The sequence below is a fragment of the Ornithorhynchus anatinus genome, chromosome 2, assembly GCF_004115215.2.
Source record: "Ornithorhynchus anatinus isolate Pmale09 chromosome 2, mOrnAna1.pri.v4, whole genome shotgun sequence".
In the NCBI taxonomy this organism is placed as follows: Eukaryota; Metazoa; Chordata; class Mammalia; order Monotremata; family Ornithorhynchidae; genus Ornithorhynchus; species Ornithorhynchus anatinus.
In genome coordinates, this window is record NC_041729.1 from 50,661,073 (window position 1) to 50,686,922 (window position 25,850).

The 25,850-nt window shown below is 43.9% G+C and overlaps 1 protein-coding gene across 6 annotated transcripts in view; it reads left to right on the forward strand.

Annotated features, from left to right (window-relative positions):
* SNX29 (sorting nexin 29) overlaps window positions 1-25,850 on the forward strand; it is a 553,944-nt gene that overhangs the window by 364,898 nt on the left and 163,196 nt on the right. For 5 of the 6 annotated variants that reach the window (XM_039911120.1, XM_039911121.1, XM_039911122.1 and 2 more), the window contains exon 19: window positions 8,417-8,536. The exons of the other annotated variant lie outside the window; for it this stretch is intronic. In XM_039911120.1, coding sequence (XP_039767054.1) covers window positions 8,417-8,536 — 120 coding nt within the window. The remainder of the gene's footprint in view (window positions 1-8,416; window positions 8,537-25,850) is intronic. 6 annotated transcript variants of the gene reach the window in all.

A 25,850-nucleotide genomic window follows, 5' to 3' on the forward strand; every position in this document is an offset into this window, starting at 1 on the left:
AGGATGAATTAAATGCTTACTGTATGCAGAGAAGTCTGCTAAGTGCTTGAGTGAGTAGAGTAATAATAATAATAATAATCATGGTATGTGTTAAGCACTTACTATGTACCAGGCACTGTACTAAACACTGGAGAGATAGTAGACCCGATCCCTGCTCTCTTCAGCCCTCTGCTCTCTGATGCCTTCATTTCTTCCTCTTCCAACAATGTGAGTGAATTAATAATGGTATTTTGTAGGCAATTACTATGTTCTAGACATTGTACTAAGTGCTAGGGTAGATAGAAGTTGAACACAGCCCCTGCCCTACATGAGGCTCAAAGTTGAAGGGCTGGGAGAACAGGAATGAAATCCCCATTTTTCAGATGAGGAAACTGAGTCACAGAGAAGTTACATGACTTGCCAAAGGTAATACAGCAGACAAGTGGCAGGGCTAGGGTTAGAACCCAGGACCCCTGACTCGCAGGCCGGTGCTCTTCTTTTTTTTTAATGATATATATTAAGCACTTATCATGTGCCAGGCACTGAACTAAGCACTGGGGTAGATACAAGCTTATTTAGGTTGGACACACTCCATGTCCCACAGTCTTAATCCCCATTTTAAAGATGAGGTAACTGAGAAGTTAAGTGACTTGGCCAAGGTCACACAGCAGACAGGCAGCAGGGCCTGGATTAGAACCCAGGTCCTTCAGACTTCCAGGCCCGTGCTCTTTCCACGAGGTGACGTTGCTTAATTCTTTTTGTAAGGCTACAGCTAATAACATGGGAGAGCAAACTTTGACTTGTCACCGAAGAACACAGCAGGCAAAACTGCAGGCTGCTTTTTTAGCAGAGAACTAAATCCGTTGATCTAGTGAGTATTGATCTTGGTCAGACCCACTTCTCCTTTCACTCTGGGCTTATGCGAAGGGCCTGTCAAGGAAGCTGGCCCCGTAAATAACTCTTTGTCGAGAATACCATGCTTTCATATTTTTTCTGCCTCTGAGTATTTTACAAAGAAAACTGAAGTGATCACTTTAATGTGAACTGAATAGTTTTATCTTTTTAATGGGCTAACTGATAATATTAAGATTGTAATGCTTTCCCTTCTAGATTCCCCAGGCAAATATGGTCTGTGTCGCTGTCCCATTTCAGCAGAACAGAGAGTCTTTGACGTACCTGTAAATTATTGCTAATAATGTCTAAATGCCTTCTGTGGCAGTAAGCAGCTGAAATCATTTAAGAGCTGAGGACTTTAATGAATATAAAATAAGCAGAGTGAAAAGAAGCCTTTGGCGAATATGAGCTAAAAGCCTGGAAGTTTCGTAACTTAATCTTGAATCCTTCTGGAACCCCTTGGCTTTTAGAGGCACTTAAGAGGAGAACGTTAAATGCATAGTCAAAGTAATATCTATGCTAGCTAGGGGAGGTGGAAGCATTTGAGAAGAGGATGGCCTAGTGGCAAGTGCACAGGCTTGGAATTCAGGAAACCTGGAATTCAGGAGACCTGGGTTCTCATCCCAGCTCTGTTGGTGGGTGGCCTGGGCAGTTTGCTTACCGTCTCGGTCTCAGTTTCTTTATCTGTAAAATGGGGATCCTATTTAGGATTACAGAGCCTGTTTAATTTCCATTTTGATTACTATCTCAGTGCAAGCTCTGGTCATATCCTAACTAGACCATCGTATCAACCTCCTCAGTTGTCTCCCTGCCTCTGTCTTCCCCTCTCAATTCCCTATTTAGAAAGGAGACAATTGGGGCAGAGACTATGTCCCACCTGTTTAGATTGTATATGCCCCAGTGCTTAGTACAGTGAGTGGCACATAGTTTGTCCTTAGCAAACCCCATGATTATTTTTATTATCATTATTATTACTTGAATGTCACATCACCATGGAAAAATGGTGAGTATCCCGATGGGGGAAAAAAATACCTAACTCTTTAGGAAAGAATGGATTAGCAAATGATTTGTGATGTGAATTGTCCCACCAGCAGCTGGCCAATGAAGTAAAGTAATGGGTCTGTAGAGTTAATGACAAAGATGTGGATATCATAGTTATTTATTTACCAAAATTCCATATTGCTGGTGCTATGGATAGTCAATAATTAAAAAAATTTTGGCCAGTAAAAATGACCTAATCTCTTCCCTCTCAAATGTACTCCTCCTCATAATATTCCTATATCAGTTGTTAGTACCATCATCTTCCCAGGCCCAGAAGCCTGCAATCTTGGAGTCACACAACTCCACACTCTACTTTAAAACTTTCTCATTTACTCTGCTGACAAATCCTGCCGGTTCTTCCTGCTCACCTTTACCTTCTCCTTCCTCTTCACCCAAATAATTATCACCTTGGTACAAGTTCTGGTCATATCATAACTAGATGGCTGTATCAACCTCTTCACTGGTCTCCCTACGTCTGTCTTCCCCCCTCCAATCTAGGCAAACACAACTGCACGAATCATCTCTCGTTCTTCAAAACCTTCCATCCGTCCCTCTGTCCCGCCACACCAGGCAAAACCATCTCACAATTGGCTTCAAGGCTCTCCACCAATCCACCTCGCTTCACAAAACTCTCTTTACCCAACTCCTGAACTCCCTTTCTTCATTCTTCCCAAACTAACCTTCAAAGTCTACTTCTCTCTTGACTCTCCCGCCTCCATCCCCTCACTCACACTGTTCCCTCGACTTGGAACTTCCTCTCCTCCTTTCCTAAACTTACAGTCCGCAGCCCTCTTCAAATTCGGAGTCCCTGTGAATTCCCATCTCTTTCAATATTCCTTATTGATTCCCTGGATCCCAAGTCATATAAACCCTTTGATTCGCTCTAGCACGTACATATTTATATCTATCCTAGCTCTTATAGCAAAACATTTATTCAGTTGTCCATTAAATTGCTTATTTTGATTACTCAAAGTATTTTTATATCTATTTCTCTAGGGTGAAAGATCCTGACCCCTAGACTCTTAAACTACTTGTGGGTGGGGAATATGTCTACCAACTCTGGTGTTTTGTACTTCTGCAAGGTTTTAGTGCTGTGCTCTGCACACAGTAAGCGCTCAATACCATTGATTGATTTCCCCCATTAGAATGTATGTTTCATGAGGGCAGAGAATGTGTCAGTTGTTTGTTTTGACTTTCTTGTGTGCTTAGCGCAGTGCATTTTACCCCGTGAACCATCAAAAAAATTTAATATTACTACTAATACTAGGAATATAACTACCAGGATCAGAGTGAGTGAAGGGATCTGGGATCATGATCCAGATGGTTGTTATACAGCCTGGGTTATTGCAGCAGTATCGGCATGGTGAATAAAAGGATTTAGTCCCGTGCAGGATGAGCAAACAGATAAAAGTGTAAGTTCAGCAGAATTGCATCTCTGCTTCCTTTTCCCTGTGCTGCCTCAGGAGTTAAAAAGTGTCCAAAGAAAGCGGACGATTAAGAATTTAAGAAGGAGCCACTTCATGAACAAGATTATGCTTGCAATATCGTCAGCCACTGTTGAGCCCACACATGGGTTTTACCTGTGTCTAGCAGGATCAAAGGGCATGGGTGGTATTTAATAGGTTTCCTATGCAAATTATATACACATAGGTTGCAAATGACACCCGTTATGTTCAAGACAAGACATCAGGCATTCATCAAATAAGAGTGGAGCAGACACCGGTCAGAGACCTCTCGAGTGAAGCTTGAACCCCATGAGAATTTGAAGCAACTTTCTAAAATCTTTGCAGACTTTGTAATAAAACTGCTGACGGAAAACATGGCAGCAGCAGTGGGCCCTGCTTGATTTGTTAATAAAATCCCGTGGAGAAATGCCACAATAAATTAGGGCTGAGATTTGTAAGGAAGTCAGCGTGGGGAATCTTTCACATCCTGCTGACATTGGTAAAGCGCAAGCTCCTGTTAAGCTCGTGTTTTGCTGAAATGGAAAATAATGTCCATATTTCTTGGATGGAAAATGAAACTTTACCGAGGAGACTCCCAAACGAGGGAGAAACACTCTTAGGACAAACTCCATAAAAACTGACTAAAATAAAATCATCGCAAACACTTCGACTCAGATTAAACTGTTTTTCCAAGACAAATTACAGGGAGCAGCTGCCTATGCCAATTGAGTTTCTGCTTGAAAGATGCGGAAAATCATATGGATCGAGGAGAGAAAATGTGTTGGATGGAAATGTGAAACACAGTGGTAGACTTAGATTCAGAAGAGCCTGTTGAATATTCAGTTTTCCTAAATTGTTTCCAACTGTAACACCCCCTCCCCCCGCTGGCTCCCCACACCACCCTCAATACAGAATGCGATTCTGTTGAGTTTGTAATGTTACCCTCTCAGCAAACAAGCAATCAAAACAAGGTTTTGAACACTGTTTGAGCTGCAAATAAGTTTAGTACAAAATGCTATTATTGTACTCCAGAAATCAACACGAACAATTTGGACATCTGAAAGGCTCGAATTACCCTTAATCAAAACTGAGAGTGACGTCCATTCCAGGGATTAAAATAAGAAAGCCCTCAGCTGCAGGAACCGTAGTCTGTATTTAATCGTACGATCATGTGAAATGGGGGGGAGATGGACTGCCAACTGAGGTTGCTGTTCCTAGCCGGTTTAGAGGCCGATGAGACGAATGAGTCCCCCAAAGGGCTGGAGAGGAAGGATATTGTTTGGTGATGGTAGCTCCCAGATGAGGGATTGGTGGAGGGAAAAGAAGAAGTTCCGGTTTTGCATATTCTTGTCCATCGACAGGGGGAAGGATCGGAACACGCCATGTTTCCTCCGCTACTGATCCACACCTCAGGAATGAAACCCATGTGTGGGCTCAACTGTGGCTGACGATATTGCAAGCATAATCTTGTTCATGAAGTGGCACCTTCTTAAATTCCTAATTGTCCGCTTTCTTTGGACACTTTTTAACTCCTGAGGCAGCACAGGGAAATGTCACCCATATTCTCCCATAAAAATAATCTAATTTATGGTAGAATATTTTGCCATTTTACTGTTTTACTAGCGGGGTCCTGAATGAGTTTAATTTACTTCAGTATAAGCGAGCGGAAGTTAATACCCAGAGAGGAGTTCACCCCCACTGTAAAATCAGATCTCGTATCTCTGGGTGATACCTCTAGTGATAGTGTTTATTAAGGGCTTACCGGGTTCCGAGCACTGTACTGTTGGGAGAAAATGGAGAACTAGGAATTAGACAAGGTCCCTGGCCCTCAAGGTGCTCACGATCTAAGAATATGAAGGCTGTTTTGTTGATAATTGTCTCCCTTTCTTTGTGGTATTTCTGAAGTGCTTACTGTGTGCCAGGCACTGTACTAAGCATTGAGGTAGATACAGGGAAATCAGGATAGAAAATGTCCCCGTTCCAAATGGGGTTCACAGTCTTAATCTACATTTTTCAGGTGAGACAACTGAGGCCCAGAGAACTTATGTGACTTGTCCAAGGTCACTTAGGCAAGTGGCAGAGGTGGGATTAGAACCAGGGTCCTTCTGATTCTCAGGCCCATGCTCTTTCTGCTAGGCCACACTGTTTCTCACTTTCTAATTTGAACCAGGTTATGGCTCATGAGCATCCCCTTCCTCTTGCTTGACACCCATTAATTGGAGCACATATTTTGGCAGGCCTTTTTATCATGAAGATAAAATTTTCAAATTCAATCGTATATATTGAGCACCTACAGTGTGCAGAGCACTGTACTAAGCGCTTGGAAAGTACAATTTGGCAAAAGATAGTGACAATTCCTACCCAACAACGGGCTCACAGTCTAGAAGGGGGAGACAGACAACAGAACAAAGCAAGGAGACAGGCATCGATACCATCAAAATAGATAAATGGAATTATAGATATATATGCACATCATTAATAAAATAGAGTAATATTTGCAAATATACACAAGTGTTGTGGGGAAGGAAAGAGGGTAGAGCAGAGGGAGGGAGTAGGGGCAATGGGGAGGGGAGGAGGGGCAGAGGGGAAGGGTGGGCTCGGTCTGGGAAGACCTCCTGGAGGAGGTGAGCTTTTAGTAGGGATATTATGAGAGATGGTACCAACAAGGTAGCAGTTTGGATGAAGAGGAAAGGGCGGATCTTGGCGATGTTGTGAAAGTGAGACTGGCACGTTTTGGTGACCGAGCATGGAGGAAAAGACAAGGCTCAGGCTTTCAGGTCCTCATCACCTGACTCCCTCTAGACTGTAAGCTCGTTGTGGGCAGGGAATATGTCTGTTATATTGTTGCTTGTACTCTCCCAAGTACTTGGTTCAGTTCTCTGCATACAGTCAGCGTGCAATAAATATGATCGCCTGATATTTTAAGATGTTCCCTGAGCTTTGAAAGCCCACATGTTTTCTGGTACATTTTTCTTCCTATGGGTTAGCAAATTCAGAGTCTCTGAAAGGGCAATGGAGTAATCCTGACAGTCTTCATCAGAATCTTTCCCACCAGAATTATGGTCAGAATATATATTCACAAGGATTAATTAGATTTTAAATAATTCAGGATTTTCAGATTTTCGCTTTCATGCTCTGAGTCACTTTCCCCACCTTTCTGTGTACTGGACAGGTCTTTTCTGAACCTTCGCACATGTCTGTTTCAAGACTGAAAAGAGGGAAACATTCTCAAGGTCTGTGTTTTTTCCATGAGTTCCATTGCTTCCTTCTCAACTTTAATGCCTTCCTAAATTAGTCTCCTTAGCTCTCTTTAGCCTCCCATGCTTTAGCCAGGTTCCTTCACTCTCTTAATAATAATAATAGTAATAAAAAAATAATAATAATAATGATAGTATTTGTGCCAGGCAGTGTACTTAGCACTGGGATGGAGACAAGCAAATTGGGTTGGACACAGTCCCAGCCCTACATGGGGCTCTGAGTCTCAATCCCCATTTAACAGACGAGATAACTGAGGCACAGAGAAGGGAAGGGATTTGCCCAAGGTCACACAGCAGAAAAGCGGAGGAGCTGGGAATAGAACCCACAGCCTTCTGCCCCCAGGCCCGTGCTCTCGTGGTAGTTGAAGCAGATGAACTCCTCAAGGGACGGAGTGTAGATAGAGAACAGGGGACTCAGAACAGACCCTTCTTCTGGAGAAGAACAGTTAATAAATGTTAATCACTGGAGGCGTTAATCAGGAATAATGATAGAATGAGTCCAGTAGTTGAAGGGGACTTTGAGAGTCCATCTGGTCCAGCTCCTTTGCCTTCAGGCAAGTAAGTTCTCAGCATTGCAATTGGGTGAATGAATGAGTAAATTAATAAATACTCTTGACCATCATTCTGTTCATATAGTCCTATACTATGTTGGCATTTTGACTAATTGTCCGTACATGACTGGTTTATGGTTTCTGTTTAACTATTGCCCTAAAATATTTCTGCCACACATTCCTAATCTATCTTTCCCCATTCTGCACTATCTGTTGAGAATCCTTATCAGGTTTCATCCTATTTTTTCAAGAATTTTTTTTTTTTAATTGTCTATTTTGAATTATTTTCTTGTCTTCTAAAACGTTAGCACCCTGCTCAATTTAGTAGGTTAATTGGATGAGAATCCTGAGGGATGCCCCTTAACGTATCCCATCCCTCCCTGTACCCATTGCATATTGATATATTTCAGATGTTCTTTGGAGTTGTCAGTAAGGATAAGCCAGGAAGAAGAGGATAGTAACTCAGAAAGTCTAGCAGTGTAATTCTTTTGGGACCTTTGCCAAAAGTTGATTAGTCTTGCTAATATGAAATAGAAACAAAGAGCAGGACACAGGAAATTTATTCTGAGGAAGTACCAGTCTATCTTTAAATTGTATGTATCAAGTGCTGTGTTCAGGGCACTCTACTAAGTACTTGGGAGAGTACACTATAATAGTGTTGGTAGACACATTCCTTGCCCATAATTAACTTACAGTCTAGAAGAGGAAACAGACATTAATATGAATACATAAATGACAGCTCAATAAGTGCTTCTTCTGTTTTGTTTTGGATTTTTTTTTATGGTATCACTTCCCAACAATCTCTTAAATTGGAAGGAACTGGCTAAATTGGACAGGAAACGTGTCTACCAAGTCTGTTATATTGTACTCACCCGGGCACTTAGTACAGTGCTCTGCTCAGACTAAGCACTCAATGCATACGATTGATCAATTGATTAAATTATTGGAGCATTTTCTGGGAGGCAAATGGTGCATTTGAGAGGAAATACCTGTCTGGAGAAACATTGAGAATGTGGCCCATTAGGACAACCTAACTGCAAATGAGGGAGCAGTTTACTTTTCCAGTTAGAGGACTGAGAATTCTAGACTCACTATTGGCCTGGATCTTCCTCTTTTTACTCATCGTCCACATGTACTCTTTCTGCGGTGTGTTCCCCACTTGCCTGGTGCAGGACCTTGAACCTGGCAGACCCTCAGTAAATTCTGTGGAACGACTCTGGCTACCCTTCTGTCCTTTTTTCATTTGCAGAGAAGCCTACTCTACTTAAATGCTACATCTGTTAGAGCAAGGCTTCAGGAAGACCAGGAAGAAATGAGGCAAAGTAGAGAATGGACAGTTCTTTTGTGGGACAGACTCACTAGTACAACGGTAATCTATCCTTGTAAGCCGTGCGGGTGTGTGCTCTGTGTGTGTGTGTGTGTGTGTGTGTCCTGCATCAGCATTTTCAAATATATTCACAGACATGGGTAGGACCTCGTCATTATTGCTATTGTTCTTGTCTCTTCGCCTCACCCGATTAGACTGTAAGCCCGCCAAAGGGCAGGGACTGTCTCTGTTACCGATGTGTACATTCCAAGCACTTAGTACAGTGCTCTGCACACAGTAAGCACTCAAGAAATACTATTGAATGAATGAATGAATCATCAGTAACATCATTTTCTTTCCGCAGCATGGTCTAGTGGAAAGAACATGAACTTGCCCCAAAATGCCAGCTCTGCCAATATGCCTGCTGGGTGACCTTGGGCAAGTCACTCAATTTCTCTGGACCTCAGTTTCCATATCTACATAATGGGGTGTTCAATACTTGTTCATGTTCCCCCTTAGACTGGGAGGCCCGTGTGGGATAGGGACCGTGTCTGACCTGTTTCCACCTCAGTGCTTAATGCAGTGCTTGGCCCATAGTGAGCACTCAACATATACCACAATTATTATTAAACACACACATATTACATTAACTTCCATCTCTTCAGCCAAACCTAAGTAGAGTTTAAGGCAATCGTTTGGATTATTGCGACCAAAATCCTGCTTCTGATTGGATGGTGTGTTCAGTGATTTCAGTCCTTTGCTTCAGCTTGACTGGGGTGACTGTGAGTTCTAAACCAGGGGCTAGACTTCTTAATGTGCAGTTACCCACTACAAAATCAGGTATTCAGAAGGTAATGGAGCATCCTACTAACATTAGTCACAGATTTACTGTCATCTGTTCCTTTTACTACTGTGTGAAGAAGAATGTGTAATTTAAAGCAAAGCTAATTGACACATTTGTTCTGGAAGCAAACTATTTCTCTGAGATCTCTATCTTAAATTCAAGTTTCCTCTGACAACCTGTGGCTGGCAAAATATTGGTAAGGCTGGTAGAGCGAATGCTGTGCTGGGTAAAAGGTAGGATTATATATAATTATCCCTAATATTCAAAGAAGACACTTCTGAGCGCAGGAGTGAGTGGAAAGGCCAATGTAGGAAATCAGAATCCCAACCACATTATATGTACAAAAAGCTATCCTTTGTTGGGTTTTCATGTGCGTTGTTTGCAGCCCTTGGAGCCGTGCTTTCTTTTGCAGCCTCGTCTCGTTTTTCTTATCAACTTTGGGTCGTAAAGAGTCGCTCCTTTATTGATAGTTGTGAACCATTCTCATCTGTCCATGGCAGTTGACTCCCATTCTTCAATTGGAATGCAAGACTGAGGCTCTGTTTTATTGTGCCCTTAAAATGTTTCATTCTTTTATGGCATTTGGTAAGTATTTACTGTGTGCCAGGCACTGTACTAAATGCTGGGGTGGATACAAGCTAATCAGGTTGGTCACAGTCCTATTTTATAGACAAGGTAACTGAGGCCCAAGGTCACACAGCAGACAAGTGGCAGAACTGGAATTAGAACCCAGGTCCTTCTGACTCCCAGGCCCAAGCACTATCCATTAGTTTATGCTGTTCTCCTTGCTTTAGGTTTCCCAGTTTCAGTGCTCCATACAGCAGTCGCTTGGGCTTTCCGCTGTTGTTCATTCTCCTCCCATGTCTTACTCAGCACAGGCTGTGGGGAGGGGGGGAAAAGCTTCAATGCTAGGAGACTTCCACAACCTCATCGTCTGTGATCCTGACCTATCACCTGATGTTGACACTGATTGGAAATTCAGGAAAGTTCGTGACAGCCAGAAATCATTATTCCAAGCTAGCGCTAACCAAGATAAATGTGCTAGTAAGTGGCAATACTTTTCTTACCTTTTAACAGTAAGTTCACTGTTAAGCCAGTTCACTTTTTTTGCCCCGATCGCAAATTGCTTTCTCATATTTTGCTCCGAGGCCAAGAGCAATGGCAGAATTTGCAAAGATCCACAGTGAATTGAGAGAAAAGTGTGGAGCCCTGCAACTGAACCTTAATGGTGTGACACCCAATGTAAGATTGAGTCTGAGGCATTCAGAAGCAGCATGGCTCAGTAGAAAGAGCCCGGGCTTGGGAGTCAGAGGTTATGAGTTCGAATCCCCGCTCTGCCACTTGTCAGCTGGGTGACTGTGGGCAAATCACTTCACTTCTCTGTGCCTCAGTTATCTCATCTGTAAAATGGGGATTAACTGTGAGCCTCATGGGTGACAACCTGATTACCCTATATCTACCCCAGTGCTTAGAACAGTGTTCTGTACATAGTCAGCGCTAACAAATACTCAAGCGCTTAGTACAGTGCTCTGCACATAGCAAGTGCTCAATAAATACTACTGAATGCTCCTCACTATGCAACCCCCTCCACTCCAGAGGGGGAGCAGTTGGAAATGGCAGGGGTTGACCGCCGCATGCATGGAAAACCAAGTTTACTCAAAAGGGTAGTGAGAACTCTGAGCATGGAAGCTTGAAACTATGGTCACACAAACAGTGGTTGGGAAGAGAAAGCTCTACACCCGAGTTGTGGTATTTGTTAAACACTCAGTTTGTGTCGAATACTGTTCTAATGCTGGGATAGATGCAAGTTAATCAGGTCAGACACAGTCCCTGTGTACATGGGGCTCACAGTCTAAGTAGGAGGGAAAACAGGAACATGAGCAGGAAGAAGAACATGAAGGATGACATAATGCGTGGGTCCAAAGTCCATTTCTTTGCCAACAGTTAGGCTGTAATCAAGCAGACTTGCTTGGCCAGCAGAACTCTCCCTAATTCACTAGCAAAGTTCTAGTCACAAGGCCTAGTGAAAACACAAGTTATAAGGATTACTAAGTGGATATTTTTGAATACTACCATTTTAATCTCTATTTTGCCTGGGTTATGTAGATGTTTTACTTTTCTGTTCTCTCTCCAGTCTTATTTTCTTGCCTTTCTTTCTGAAATTTTCTACCCCTCTGCCCCCGCCCCACCAATCCCACGCTTCCTCTCCCTCTTTCGTTTATCTCTTCTTTTCTTCATTAAGCAGAACGTGTACTCATTTGTCTTTCTGTTCCTCCCCTTTATGACTCTTGTTAACCACTGGCACCCCTCTCCATCTCATTTTCCTCTTCCGTTTGATATTCCTCTCTGCCTTTCTTTACTCCTGAAATCCCTACTCCCTTTCTTGATCTTTTCTTTGTTTTACAACTCCTCCCTCACTCTGTCCCACCCTACCTGCCACTCTTTCTGCCCCTTTCTTTTTTCTTTTCAGTCCTTCGCCTCCCTCTGTAGCTCTTCCTTTCCTACTCCAATTCCCTGCATCTTCTCTTTCATTCTTTTTCTCTCCTCCCTCCCTTACTCCTTTTCCTTTTTCCTCTCTGTTCTGTTTCTTGCCTTCCCAAAGCAACTCCTCTTCCCAGTGGCTTGACGGATGGGAGCAAGATTCATTCATTCAGTCATATTTATTGAGCGCTTACTGTCTGCAGAGCACTGTACTAAGCACTTAGCATTGTACTAATTGGTGGTGGGATGGGGGGATGGTCAGGGCTCTGCCAGAGGTGACAGTAAATTTCCCAGGCCATGATCCTCTTGAGCTTCCTGAGTACCAAAAGTCCCAGGCAAATCCAGAGAATATTGACTTCTTACCCCTCTTATTTGCCCTACTGCCAGCAGCTTCTTAGGACTGCCACTTAGTGCGAGGGAGGGGTGAGACCAATTAATTTTTTTCTCCTTTCTTCTCCACCTTGGTGTTTGGGGACTTCTGAACCATGTAGATCCACTTTTAGCTGCCTGTCCTGCTCCTATGTCCGTGGTAGCAGTAGACCCAAGACTGTAAGTTCACTGTGGGCAGGGAATATGTCTGTTTACTGTTATATTGTACTCTCCCAAGTGCTTAGTTCAATGCTGTGCACACAGTAAGCACTCAATAAATACAATTGAATGTGTAGACTGGAGGTAACAAAGCTGTGTACTCCCTTTCTAGACTGTAAGCTCGTTGTGGGCGGGGATCTTATCTATCAACGCTATTATATTATACCAGTGCTTAGTATGATGCTTTACACACAGTAAGCACTCAATAAATTCGATTGACTGATTGATTGAAGGGGGGTTTCATTGGCTCCTCCGTGCTGACTGGTAACCCTGAGCATTGTGGGCAGGAATGAGTCTGTTTGTTGTTCTATTATACTCTCTCAAATGCTTAGTAGTTTGCACACAGTAAGAGCTCATTAAATACAAGTGAATGATTGAATAAATGCTAGGAGCTCACCAGGCTGTAAGATTCTGCCTCACACCTTCTCTTTTCCCAAATTGTGATGGGTCCTTCCTCTTTATTGGAGTATGGCATGAGCTCCTGTTATCTGACCAGTCATTGGCTAGGTAAACATGGTACAAGACCATCAGAACCAGAGAGAGAGGGAGAAAGAGAGAGAGAGAGAACTATAGAAAGGTAATATTATACTGACTCCCTTGGTCCTAGCTCTTTACCCCTCCCTGAATAGTAATGTAGAACCTGGGGTTAGCAGCATATTAAGAATTCCTGGAATGGGGCGGGGGGAGGTCAAATGAGGAAGTAATGAAGAAACTTGGTGGAAAGTGTTTTTGAGCCATTTTTGAAATTTTATAAAATATGGTCTGGGCTCAGATTCAAACCGAAAATGGGATTTTTACCTAACTCGAATACATCAGATGGCATTAATGAAACCACAAATTCTCGGTTCCCTGAGATGCTTGGCTCATATAATAATGCTGACTGCCCTTGCTCCTTTGCTAAGGACAACTCTCCTCTCTCTTGGAGTTTAGCTCCTCCTAAGACCCTTACTTCTGCCCCTCCTTTTCTCCTCACTGGCCTCCCTGCCCCACTTCTCTCTTCTTCCCTCCCTATCTTTCCTTTCCTCTTTCTTTGTCTTTCCTCTCTCTCCCTCCACCATTCCCCCATACCCTATTTGTGGAGTTTTCTTCATGGTCCTTTCCTGAACCCACTCACCCCCTTCTGGCAGCTCCAAGAGGAGGACTTACGGTTGCCGCCATCCCTGAACGTCCTCACACGTGGTCGAGCTTGAAGCAGATACTTTCTGAGAGGATGAAGAAGGGAGACCAGAGGCCTGACCACTCGGTGCAAGCCGCAGCTCTAGCCAACGGCTTCAGAAGCGGGATGAGAAGGGTCCTTCCTTTGCTCTAGCCCCGGGGTGTTTTGTTGCACTCTCCAAACCTGCTGAAAACTAATCCTCATGGAGTGTGGGATGATGAAGAAGGGAGAGGGAGTTGGGAAAATGAGGATTTAGTGGGGAAAGACCTCTTGGAGGAGATGTAATTTTAATAAGCCTTTGAAGGTGGGGAGGGTGGTGGTGTGTTGGATATGAAGCAGGATGGAGTTCTAGGCCACAGGGAGGATAATAATAATGGTGCTTGTCAGCGCTTACTATGTGCCAAGCACTGTTCTAAGCACTGGGGTAAATTCAAGTTAATCAGGTTGGACACAGTCCTGTCCCACATGAGGCTCACACCTTTAATACCCATTTTGCATCTGAAGTAACTGAGGTCGAGAGAGGTTTAGTGACTTACCCGAGGTCACAAACAGACATGTGGCAGAGCCGGGATTAGAACTCAAGTTCTTCTGACTCCCAGGCCCGTACACTTATCCACCCAGCCACTGTTCTTCGCATAAGGATGAGGGCAAAGGGTCAGCAGCAAGATAGATGAGAATTCTGTACTCTCCCAAGCGCGTAATACAGTGCTTTGCACACAATAAATGTTCAATAAATATGATTAATACTGTTTATTATTATTGAAGCTCTTTGAAGGCAGGATGATGCCTAATAACTCTATTGTTACTTTTCCAGATGCTTGGAATAATGCTCTACACAGAGCCAAGTCTCAGTAAATTGTATTGATTTATTAATTTTTAAATCAAAGTGAAATGCTAATACAATACACCAGCAGACTGCCTTATCATCTTTCTCCAGAGAAAAAAAATCCTTTCCTCACTAATTCCCTGACTCTCAGCTATCTGCCTATGACCTAAAAACTGTCTTTTAACTTCCATCTTTGAAAGCAGAAATTGGAAATGACAGTGTTACGTGATTTTCCTCCACGTATTTTTATTTCCATCTGTATCCTGAGCTAACAGGTCAATTCTGCCTGAAAATTTCTTTCCATTTTCATTAGTTTAGCACAGCTTCAAGACAATTTCAACAATTTTCAGGCCAAGAAAGAAGTCCATAAGCTCCCCTTTTGGCTGTGTGTTCCTGTAAGATGAGATTAGAAAATGGTACAAGGCAGATTGAGATATAACACTCGGACTCTGATCTTCTCCACACTCCGGCTGGAAATTAGAATTTGAGGCAGAGCATTAATTCCTTCCAGTCACGAGAGTAGCATCTGCTGCACTGTTCCTCCAGAACCCAAAGCAGCTCGCAACTCAACTGAATTCTCTTTCTTTGCATGTTATCATAAGCTACTAGATGGGCCAATTTTTCATTCTGAGAGTGGGGCAGAATCAAGGTGGAGATTTTGGTGGGAGCAAACTGGAAGGAGACAAGCTTCAAAGAGCTAAGGGACCAGAACCCCACCATTTTGGGCCTTTTCAGCCCTGAGTAGAAACTCCTAGATCTTGTCAGAGATTTGAGTGGAGCAAGAGAAGCCGCATGGCTTAGTGGAAAGAGCAGGAGCCTGGAAGTCAGAGGCTCTGCCACTTGATTGCTGTGTGACCTTGGTCCGGTCACTTAACTTCTCTGGCTCAGTTTCCTCATCCGTTCTGGAGGTTCTCCCTCCTACTTAGACCTAATTGCCCCTTGTGGGACCGGGATGGTTTCTGACCTGATTATCATGCACCTACCCCAGCACTTGATCAGTGTTTGCCCATAGTAAGCACCTAACAAAATACTGTAATTATTACTATTGTTTTGAGTAATCCCCTGATGTTTTTAGAGAAAATTGCATTTCAGCCTTGTTTTCAGGAGGGCAGGGGGAGGAATTTGTCACTGAGGCTGCTAAAGCAGTTGGTACAGATCAGCTCATAGGCATCTGTTAGAGACAATCAGTTTTCTTCCCCTGCAAAAACGTGTCCCAGGGCATGGTTTAGGCTACTCAGTCAGTCTGATTGACACTTTACATACATGTCTTCTCTTGTTTCCTCCCTTCTTTCGGAAAGGAAATGTGGCAAAACTTGAAATGTTTTGTTTAGGTCTTTCTGAGAGCAGAGTGTGGGAACTAGTTTGTATCTGAGATTATATAACTAAAGGTCACCTAAGGGTTTTAAGCTTTGATCTGAGTACTGAGGAGGAATGCCAAAGAATTCCTTTGAATTAGAAAAGTAGGCTAAGAATATGTAAGGTGGATAACTTCCATTCGACCCCTTCCTACTTCTTATCCCACCACCATCCCTCAAACCCTCCCCACAGCTTCAGCCAAGTGTAGCCTGTGGAACCCCCACTCCATGGGGAAGCTTCCCTTTCTCCATTGACCTGTTCCTGACAGTCACTGCTCCTCCTCACCATCAGTGAAACCTGGCTCTCCCTAGGTGACACAGTCTCCCCTGCTACCCTCTCTGGAGGGAGTCTCATCTTCATCCACTCCCCCTGACTCGCTGGGAAAGGTGGGGAGAAGTTGACTTCCTTCCGGTGCTCCAGTGCTGCTTTTGAACCACCCCCTCAATACTTTTCCTTTTCTTTGAAGACTATATTATCAGCCTCTTCCACCCACTCCAGTTACTGGTCAGTCATCTACTGCCCTCCCCGAACTCCCGCCCCAGGCCCCACCATCCACTTTCTGAACCATTTTGATCCCTTTCTCATATTCTTCCTCCAATTCTCCATCCTTACATGGTCCTTGGGGATTTCAGTATCCATGTGGATGTCCCCAGTCACCCTCCCACTGTCCACATCCTCTCACTCATCTGCTCCAGTGACCCCCTGCTACATCCCATCTCACAGACTCACCAATTCAAACCCACATTTGATTTAATAATCTTTAGTCAGTGAACAATCTCTACCCTCACCAATTCTTAAATTCCTCTTTCAGATCTTAACCTCCTCACCTTCTCTCTTTCCCGTACCACCACTCCTGACAAATCTGTCCTGTTCCCCCACAGAGACCTCCGTTCTTTTGACCACCCCTCCAGTATTTTACAGCCATCTATCCCGTTGGGTCTTCAGTACCAAACTCCCTTCTCTTGACGTACAGATCAGTACCCTGAACACCGCCCTCTCCACTGTACTGAACTTCCTTGCTCCCCTGTCCCACTGTGAATCTCAAACCTGCAACCGTGGATCACCTCCATAGTATGCCTCCTCTGTTCCCGTGTCCAAGCTTTGGAGTACTGTTGGCAGACATCTCTCTGACCTTGTCTACCTTAAAATCATTTTTAGCTCCTTCGATTCGGCCCTCAACTCTGCCTGACAACAATACCACTCCTTCGTAATTCACTCCCATACCCACTGCTCCCACAAGCAATTCCAGTTATTTAGCTCCCTCCTCAAACCTCCTTTTTCCCCTCTCCCCACCGTCTCTTTCCCTGAACGACCTGGCCACATACTTCATCTACAAAATTGAAACGGGTGTGATCTTCCTAAAATCTCTCTTGCTTCTCTCCAATCCCCCCACCTCTTCTCCTCCTCCGCCCTTTTCGACTCTCCCTATATTCCGTGCACTAACTCAAGAAGAGATCTCTTGCCTCCTCTCTAAAACTACCCCCTCCACCTTTTCTTCTGACTCCATCCATTCATACCTTTTCAAAACACTCACCTCCCTTCTTTCCTCCTTGACCACCATCTTCAAGTGTTCACTTTACAGAGGCTGGTTCCCCAGTGCTTTCAAACATGCTTATAAATTCCTTATCTTGGAACGCCCCCCTCCCCCTGGACCCTATGGCTCCCACCAGTGATCATCCCATCTCCCTCCTACCATTCCTCTCTAACCTTCTGGAGAGTTTTTTACACCAACTGTTTCCACTTCCTCTTCTCCAATTATCTCCTTGATCCCTTCCAATCTGGATTCTGCCCCCTCCACTTTTTTATGGTATTTGTTAAGCCCTTCAGCTGTGTGACTTTGGGCAAGTCACTTAACTTCTCGGTGCCTCAGTTACCTCATCTGTAAAATGGGGATTAAGACTGTGAGCCCCACGTGGGACAACCTGATTCCCTCGTGTCTACCCCAGCGCTTAGAACAGTGCTGGGCACATAGTAAGCGCTTAACAAATACCAACATTATTATTATTATTATTACAAAGTAATAGTAGATACAAGGTAGTCAGGTTGGACACAGTCCATGTCCCACAAGAGGCTCACAGTTTTAATCTCCATTTTACAGATGAGGTAACTGAGGCACAGGGAAGTGAAATGACTTGCCCAAGGTAACAGAGCAAAGTGGTGGAGTCAGGATTAGAACCCAGGTCCTTCTGACTCCCAGGCCCGTGCTCTACTAGGCCATGCAGCTTCCATGACTCACTCCACGGAAACAGCTCTCTGTAAGGTAAAGAATGACCTTCATTCATTCATTGTCGTATTTATTGAGCGCTTCCTGTGTGCAGAGCACTGTACTAAGTGCTTGGAAAGTACAATTCAGCAACAGATAGGGACGATCCCTAACCATCAACGGGCTCACAGTGAAGGAGGGGGGAGACAGAAAACAAAACAAAACAGGTACAAGTATCCTCTTCCTTCCAGACCCCAGGTGGGAGTGGCATAATGGTAATTACCTGGGTGGCTTTGGATGGTCCTTTTAACTATACAGAAATGTATCTGTCTGCCTATGGTGATGCCTAAAGATGTTGATTTGGTGCCAGGGATTTGTTTTGTCTCAGAAACATTCAGGTCAGAAACAGAGGAATCCACTGAGACCCTCCCTCCCTTTCCTCCCCACTGCCCTTCCACACCCTTTGCAAATTCAAGCCTTGTAAATCACTGCTCCATCCAATTTCATTTGAACTCCCCTCTGTGTCAAAGATGAGGCTATTCTCCCCAGTTTCCCAGGATTAAGGTATAGAGTAGAAAATTCTCTTGTTCCATAATGAGATATCGCTTCCATCCCAGAAAGGTTTGATTGAAGTTTCTTACCCTCCTTCATTTTGTTTTTAGATAATGAAAGCCTTTTCTGATTCCAGTGTGGGCCTCTCAGCTCCAGTTTCAAAAAGCATAACACAGTAGATAATTATTTTAATTGCCGTGTGGCATATTTAATGCATTTTGCCGTGCTTAATTTAATGGCATTTTAGATTTGGTCTTCTATTGTGGGTGAGGCAAAGGAGGATTCTTGACACCATAAAGAGGAGAGTGGAAGAAGGATGTGTCATATATTGTTCTACACAATTGGAAGTTTCAGTAAATGTTTTTGTAGTTTCAGTGCGACCAAGTGGGTTCTAGGGATAGGATTCCATATAAGGCTTCTTTGCTGCCAAATTTAGCGACTCTGAGACGCCTCTATTAGGTAATGTTGTTTCGAAGGCACCTGGATACAGCAACCTAGGGGATGTTATTGAGTTTTCTCCCTGTTATTTCCTTCCTGGAAATGCTGTTGAGTTGGCCCGGTTGAATACCTGCCCTTTTTTGACAGTCTCGAGATTGAGCAAGTAATAAATGAGTCCAAAAGTTTGTCGCTAGCAAGATTTCCTGGAAGGTCATACTCAAGTGGAAAAGAAAGTTACCGGTGGGCTACTATTGTGCACTGTTCTTCCCTTGAGAACAGGGGATTTGGGTTGATTAATCTTTCCAATCCATCACTTCCCGACCCAGAGCAACTCCTCAACATAAGCTCCTTGTGGACAAAAAGTGGTATCTTCGTCCTCCGTGCTAATCCCCACCCGGCTCTTCATCCGATCGTCTGCATGCAGGAGACACTTACTGCTAAGTGCTGTGGATTTATTACCTGCCATCTGATGTCTGGGCATATCGAACAAGTCCTGACTCGGCTACTGTCTGAATAACTTGACAAGTTAATTAACTTCTGTGGGTCTAAGTCTTTCTGTTGGCGAAATGGGTGTGATAGTACCTGTCCCTCTGTACTTTCACAAGGGTGCAGCTGAAATGAATTAAATGTGTGTGTATGTGTATATATATATATATATATATATCAGAGGTATATTTTATATATATCTCAAAGGTATATATGTATATTATATATACAATATATAAATACTATACACAAATAATATAAAAGGAAAGGCAGACTCTAAGCTCTAAATGTGTATATATATATCAGAGGTATATTTTATATATATCTCAAAGGTATATATGTATATTATATATACAATACATAAATAGTATACACAAATAATATAAAAGGAAAGGCAGACTCTAAGCTCATTGTGGGCAGGGAATGTGTCTTTTTATTTTTATATTGTACTCTCCCAAGTGCTTAGCACAGTGCTGTGCACACAGTAAGGACTCAGTAAATACAATTGAATAAATGAACTTTATACACAAAAGGTTTGACTTTAGTCCGTGAGCTCCTCCAGAGACTGTACGTTCCTCGTGAGCAGGGATCCTGTCTTCCACCTCTGTTGTACTCTCTCAAGTGCTCAGTACAGTGCTCTGCACATAGTAAGCACTCAGATACCATTGATTGGTTGATTGATGAAACAACTTTGAATGCATCTGCAGGGTGGGACTGCTTCATCCCCATCCTAGGAGAAAACCGAGAAACGAATGGCCCCAGGAGGGCGGGGGGTGGGGGGTCGGTGAAGTGGTTGACTTGGTAAGGCTGGAACAGCTTGGAAGCAAGTCCACGTGAGCGTGAGGAGTGGAAGGACAGGGAGAGAAGACCACCCTGTAAGCCCCTCAAGGGGCGGGAAGCATGTCTGCGAACTCTATCGTGCTCCTCCAAGCGCTTAGTACAGTGCTCGGCACTGAGTAAGCACTCGATGAATACTATTGTTTGATTGATTGGTGTGACACGTCAGAGCATCAGAAGTGGGTAGGAGGCATCTGGCTGCTGGAAGTGCTGGGAATTGTGGGAGGCAATTCCCGGTACTGGCAGAGATCCTGCAGGGGGTGGATAGGATGCAGGAATGTAGCCAGCAGCCTTCAATCTCTAAACATCGTAATTGTAGTATTGGGGATGGTTTTTTGCTTTTTTTTAATGGCATTTGTTAAGCAGTCACTATATGCCAAGCACTCTACTAAGAGCTGGAGTACATATGAGATACTCAGGTCCGACGTTGTTCCGGTACCAAACGGAGCCAACTTTCTCCTACCAGATTATCAACTGCTCAAAAGCCAGGACTCTTTTTTTTTTTTTCTTTTTTTGGTCTGTTTCCTAAGTGCCTAGTATTTGCTCAGCAAATCCTGATGATGACTGATGGTGATGATGATGATGAAGATGGGCAGTTAGGCTTGGGCCCCCTATTCCAGTAAGAGGGGGCTGGATAGAAGTAACTTGGTAGTTATAATCTTGGAAGTATATGGCGTGGAGAAGTTAATGTTGATTCCCAATCAGCAATTTCTATGGAGCTGCTAGGTTTACCTACGATAAAATTGGAACAACTCTTGATTTCCAACAAGTGGAATCGGGTAATGAGGCATGCTTTTATATTTATGAATCAGAAATTGATTATTTCAGAAATAGAAATTACAACCTGCCGCGCGGAAGGAAAAGCGTAACTGTATTAAGTCATGATTTTAATTACCATTTGGCATGTTTAGTGCATCTTGCCTTGTTGAACGTAATTGGACACTTTTGAAATTGGACACTTTCATTTAGTGCCGGTTCCAGTAAAAACTTCAAGGGGCACCCACGGAGAAATGAGAAGTCATTTCAAATATATAGGTAGCTTTTAATAGCTTTCAACACGTTTCACTTTGTCATGATGAATTTCAAAAAAGTTAGAAAATGTTTGCAAATGCTTGAAAATGCTTGATGAATTTCAAAAAAAGTTAGAAAATGCTTGTTTATTGTTTCGGGCCTGCAGTGCAATGCCTAATGATCAAGGAAAAACTAGGCAACCTGTCTTGCCCTCATGTGTGTCTCTTGCCAATATTCTGGCAAGTTAGGATAAAGGAACATAGTGTTAGGTAACCTTTTGTACACAGTGACTCAATTTTAATAAGGTTCTGTATTTGTAGAGCACCTTTCGTCAGAGGAACCCCCCTCATTTCAATGTGTTATGTCATTCACTCTCTATATACGTTCTGTAGCATGTAGCGGGAGGGGCAAAGGGTTTCTGATAGTAAATCCTCTGGTACCTCTGGGAATACAAGCTTTTTATTGTGTGCCCCCAGGAGCGGTTCAGTGTACTAATCGCGTGAAAGTTCCAAAAAAATTAATGAAACATTCCCTGCCCACAAAAAGCTTACATGCTAATGAGTATGATGAATTGGTAGAGAGCCTTGAAGCCTATTGTGAGGAATTTTTGTTAGTGGATAGAGCCCAGGCCTGGGAGTCAGTAGGACCTGGGTTCTAATCCCAGCTCTGCCACATGTCCGCTGTGTGGCCTTGGGCAAGTCACTTAACTTCTCTGTTCCTCAGTTACCCCATTCGTAAAATGGCGATAAGAGTGTGAGCCCCATGTGGGACAGGGACCTTGTCCAATCCGCTTAACTTGTATCTACCGCAGTGCTTAGAGCAGTGCTTGGTATATAGTAAGCGCTTAAGTACCGTAATTATAATTATCATTATTATAGTTTTGGCTTGTTGCAGAGGGAAAAGGGAAACCAGTGGAGGTTTTTGAGGAGTGCAGTGGTGTGTGCCGAGTGACAACTACACGTAATATAGACCGGAGGGAGAGGCTGGAGGCAAAGAGACCAGCGAATAGTCCCGCCGTGGCATGATAATCATGATAATAACAATAATAATGGTATACGAATGGCCAAAGCCCAGGTCCTGGGAGTCAGAGGACATGGGTTCTAATCCCGGCTCCACCACTTGATTGCCGTGTGACCTTGGACAAGTCACTTCACGTCTCTGGCCCTCATTTACCTCATCTGTTAAATGGGGATTAAGATTGTGAGCCCCGTGTGGGACATGAATGGACTGTGTCCAAGCTGGTAGCTAGATAGCTACCCCGTGTATAGTACAGTGGCTGGTACATAGTAAGCATTTAGCAAATGCCACAAGGAAACAAAATATACAAACCACTTTTCTCCCCATCTTCAAAGCCCTATCAAAATCACAACTCCTCCAGGAAACCCCTGACCACAATGTTTCCTTCTCTCCTGCTTCACCCATGCACGTGAGTAATTACTGCCCCAGCATTTAGGTACGTCACCCCTTCCAACCCCGGCAGTCCCGAGCAGATGCGTGAAGTCTGTTACAGTTTCCCCATCCCCATCCTTTCCATTAGTATCTGTCTCCCCGGCCAGACTGTGGGACCCTTGCCGGGCTGGGCCGGGGCTTCCAGCGGGGTCGGGGCTTCCAGCGGGGTCGGCTGCAGCAGCCGCTCCTACAAGAGTAGCCACTTCCAGGCTTTGACCAGGCCTTCCCAGACAGCCCCTGGACTTTCTGGCAAGGCTGGAAATGTGTTTCGTCGCTCGTACCAGTAACCCAAGAATTGACTGGGGAAGGGCCAGTTCATTACAACTGGCCCCGTTGCCACCGCTGCCCGTCTGCCGAACCCTAGCCAGTGTGGTTGTACGGTGCCAGTCGAGGGCCTGGGCATTGCTGGAGCCACTGTGGACGGCAGTAATAGTAAGGGGTAGAGGGAGCAGGTGAGTGAGAAACTCTCCTCTTCCTTCCTAACGTTCTCTCCGGCCTCCTCCCTGTCAGTCTTTCCCTCCCTTTTTGCCCCTTTTTTCTCCCATTTCTTTCCCTCTCTTCCTCTCTTTTCCACTCTCCCTCTACTTCCCTCTCTCCTCTCTCCTTTCCCATCTCTCTCTTTTTTTCCTCTCTCCTTCTCTCTCCTTTATTCTTCCACTTTCCTTCTCCCTGTCTCCCTCTCACCTTTTTTCCTCTCTCTCCCTTCCTTTCTCTCCCTTTCCTTCCCTCTGTTTCTTTTCCTTTCTCTCTCCCTTTCATTCTCTCTCCTACTCTCCTTCTCCCTGTCTTTTTTCCTCTCTTCCTTCTTCTCTCTCACTTTCCCTCTATTTTCCTTTCCTTTCTCTTCCTCTCTCCTTCTTGCTCTCCTTTTCCATCTCCCTCTCTCTCCCTCCTTCTCCCTCTCCCACCCTCTTCCGTCTCCTTCTTCCTCTCTTTTTTCCTCCCTCCCTCCCTCTGTCTCACTTTCCCTCTCCTTTCTCCTCTTTCTCATCTCCTCCCTCTCCTTTCCTCTTTCTCCCACCTCCCCCTTCTTTCCTGTCCACTTCTCTTTCTCCCTCTCTCCCTCTTCTCCCCATCTCTTTGTCTTTTGCTCCCACCACACCTCAAAACTGATTTTCTGTCCCTATTGACTATCCTGTTGTTTTTTGCTCTCATCCAATTCTTGAGCCCAGGACAGTCTGGTGGCCTTCTGTCCATTCCTTTGTTCCAGGAGGAACTGACACGGAGAAATGACTCTGCCAAGATCACGTGGTCAGAGGAGCCTGGATTAAATCCCAAGACTCTTAATTCCCAATCAGTTTTACTCCTATTTTTTAAATTTTCCTTCCATTATTATTTCAAAGGATTCTATGGAAATCAGTTGGCTAAAATATCTCATTAACTGGATTTAAAAAGTCTCTCAGCCTGTTTAGATGGTGGTTAAAATTGGTAAGGCTAGCAGCCCCTGTGCATTATTTTAAAAGCTTGACAATTATGTGTTATTTTCAGGCTGAGACTAATTATTGGTCAGTGTTTTCTTTTCTCACTAAAAGCTGAAATTTTGACAGTGCCTGAGACACTTTTCCTTACTCTAACATCCCTGTATTTGGGGACTCACTTCAGAATTCGTCCATTACTGGAACAGGCTTTTAGAAATGGGCTATCGATAGGCATTTACTTTTAAGAATATTACTCCAAATTGTTACGTATGTCAACTGAAAGTTCTCCTCAAGCCACTATAAACAATATCTGTGCTTCTGGAAAAATTGGCATATTCCTTACACCGAACAGAGCCAGGTGTTGTCCCCTTTGCTACGTGGTTCTGGTGTAGTCTGGCTGGATGTGGTCTGGGACTAACTGGTAATGCAGTAGATAAAGCATCAAAATTTTCCATTAATTCTGGGATTGTTTTCCAGCCTCTCTAGTCACATTTAGTAGCATCCATAAAGTGCCTGGTTCAAAGGCATGTCTGTTTTGTTTCTGTCTCTGGCTTAGAAATAAGAAGCCTACAGGCAAGAGATTTCAGGGAAGCAGCGAGGTCTAGTGGGTAAAGCATGGGTTTAGGATCGAGAAGATTTGGGTTTTAATCTTGGCTCTGCCAGTTACCTGCTGGGTGACCTTGGGCAAGTCACTTCAAATCTCCATGCCTCAGTTTCCTCAACTGCAAAATGGGGATTTAATACCTGTTCTCCCTTCTACTTAGACTGACCTGATTAACTTGTATCTACCCCAGCACTTAGACCAGTATGTGACACATAGTAAACGTTTAACAAATACCATGATAAAGGAATTTGACTATGAATGGAGCAGCATGACCTAATGGATAGAGTACGGACCTGTAAGTCGGAAGGACCTAGGTTCTAATTCTGGCTCCGCCATTTGTCTGCTGTGTGATCTTGGGCATGTCACTTCACTTCTCTGGGCCTTAGTTACTTTTCTGTACAGTGGGAATTAAGACTGTGAGCCCTATATGGGACATGGACTGTGTCCATCCTGATTATCTTCTGTCTACCCCAGCGCTTAGAAAAGTGCCTGGCACATAGGCGATTAACAAATACCATAAAAAGAAAATCCTGTTTTAATCTATTGCGTCTGATAATGCTGTCACCATCTTAAATGTATTTGATTGCCTTGCTCTTCAGCTGTGCCTCAGTTTGGGTTTTCCTCATTTTCCTCTCAGAGACCAGGTGTCAGTGGTCTAGCCCTGGAGGCTCAGTCATTGACACTTACAGAGAAAATGATTTCAATGACTTCATGCGTTTCCACACTGCCAGAGAAACAGGTGTGGAAAATTGGACTTCTGATCTTTGACAATTGGAAGAATAGTGCAGGCATGCACAATGTGGGTAGGCTATAATTACTTTTTTATGGTATTTGTCTAGCACTTACTATTCATTCAGTCGTATTTATTGAGCGCTCACTGTGTGCAGAGCACTGTACTTAGTGCTTGGAAAGTACAGTTTTGGAATAACACTGTTGTAAGCATTGGTGTAGATATAAGATAATCAGGTTGGGCACACTCCGTGTCCCACCTGGGGCTCACAGTCTTAATTCTCATTCTGAAGATGAGGTAACTGAGAAACAGAGAAGTTAAATAACTTGCCCAAGATCACACAGCAGACATGTGGCAAAACCAGAATTAGAACCCAGGTCCTTTTGACTCCCGGGCCT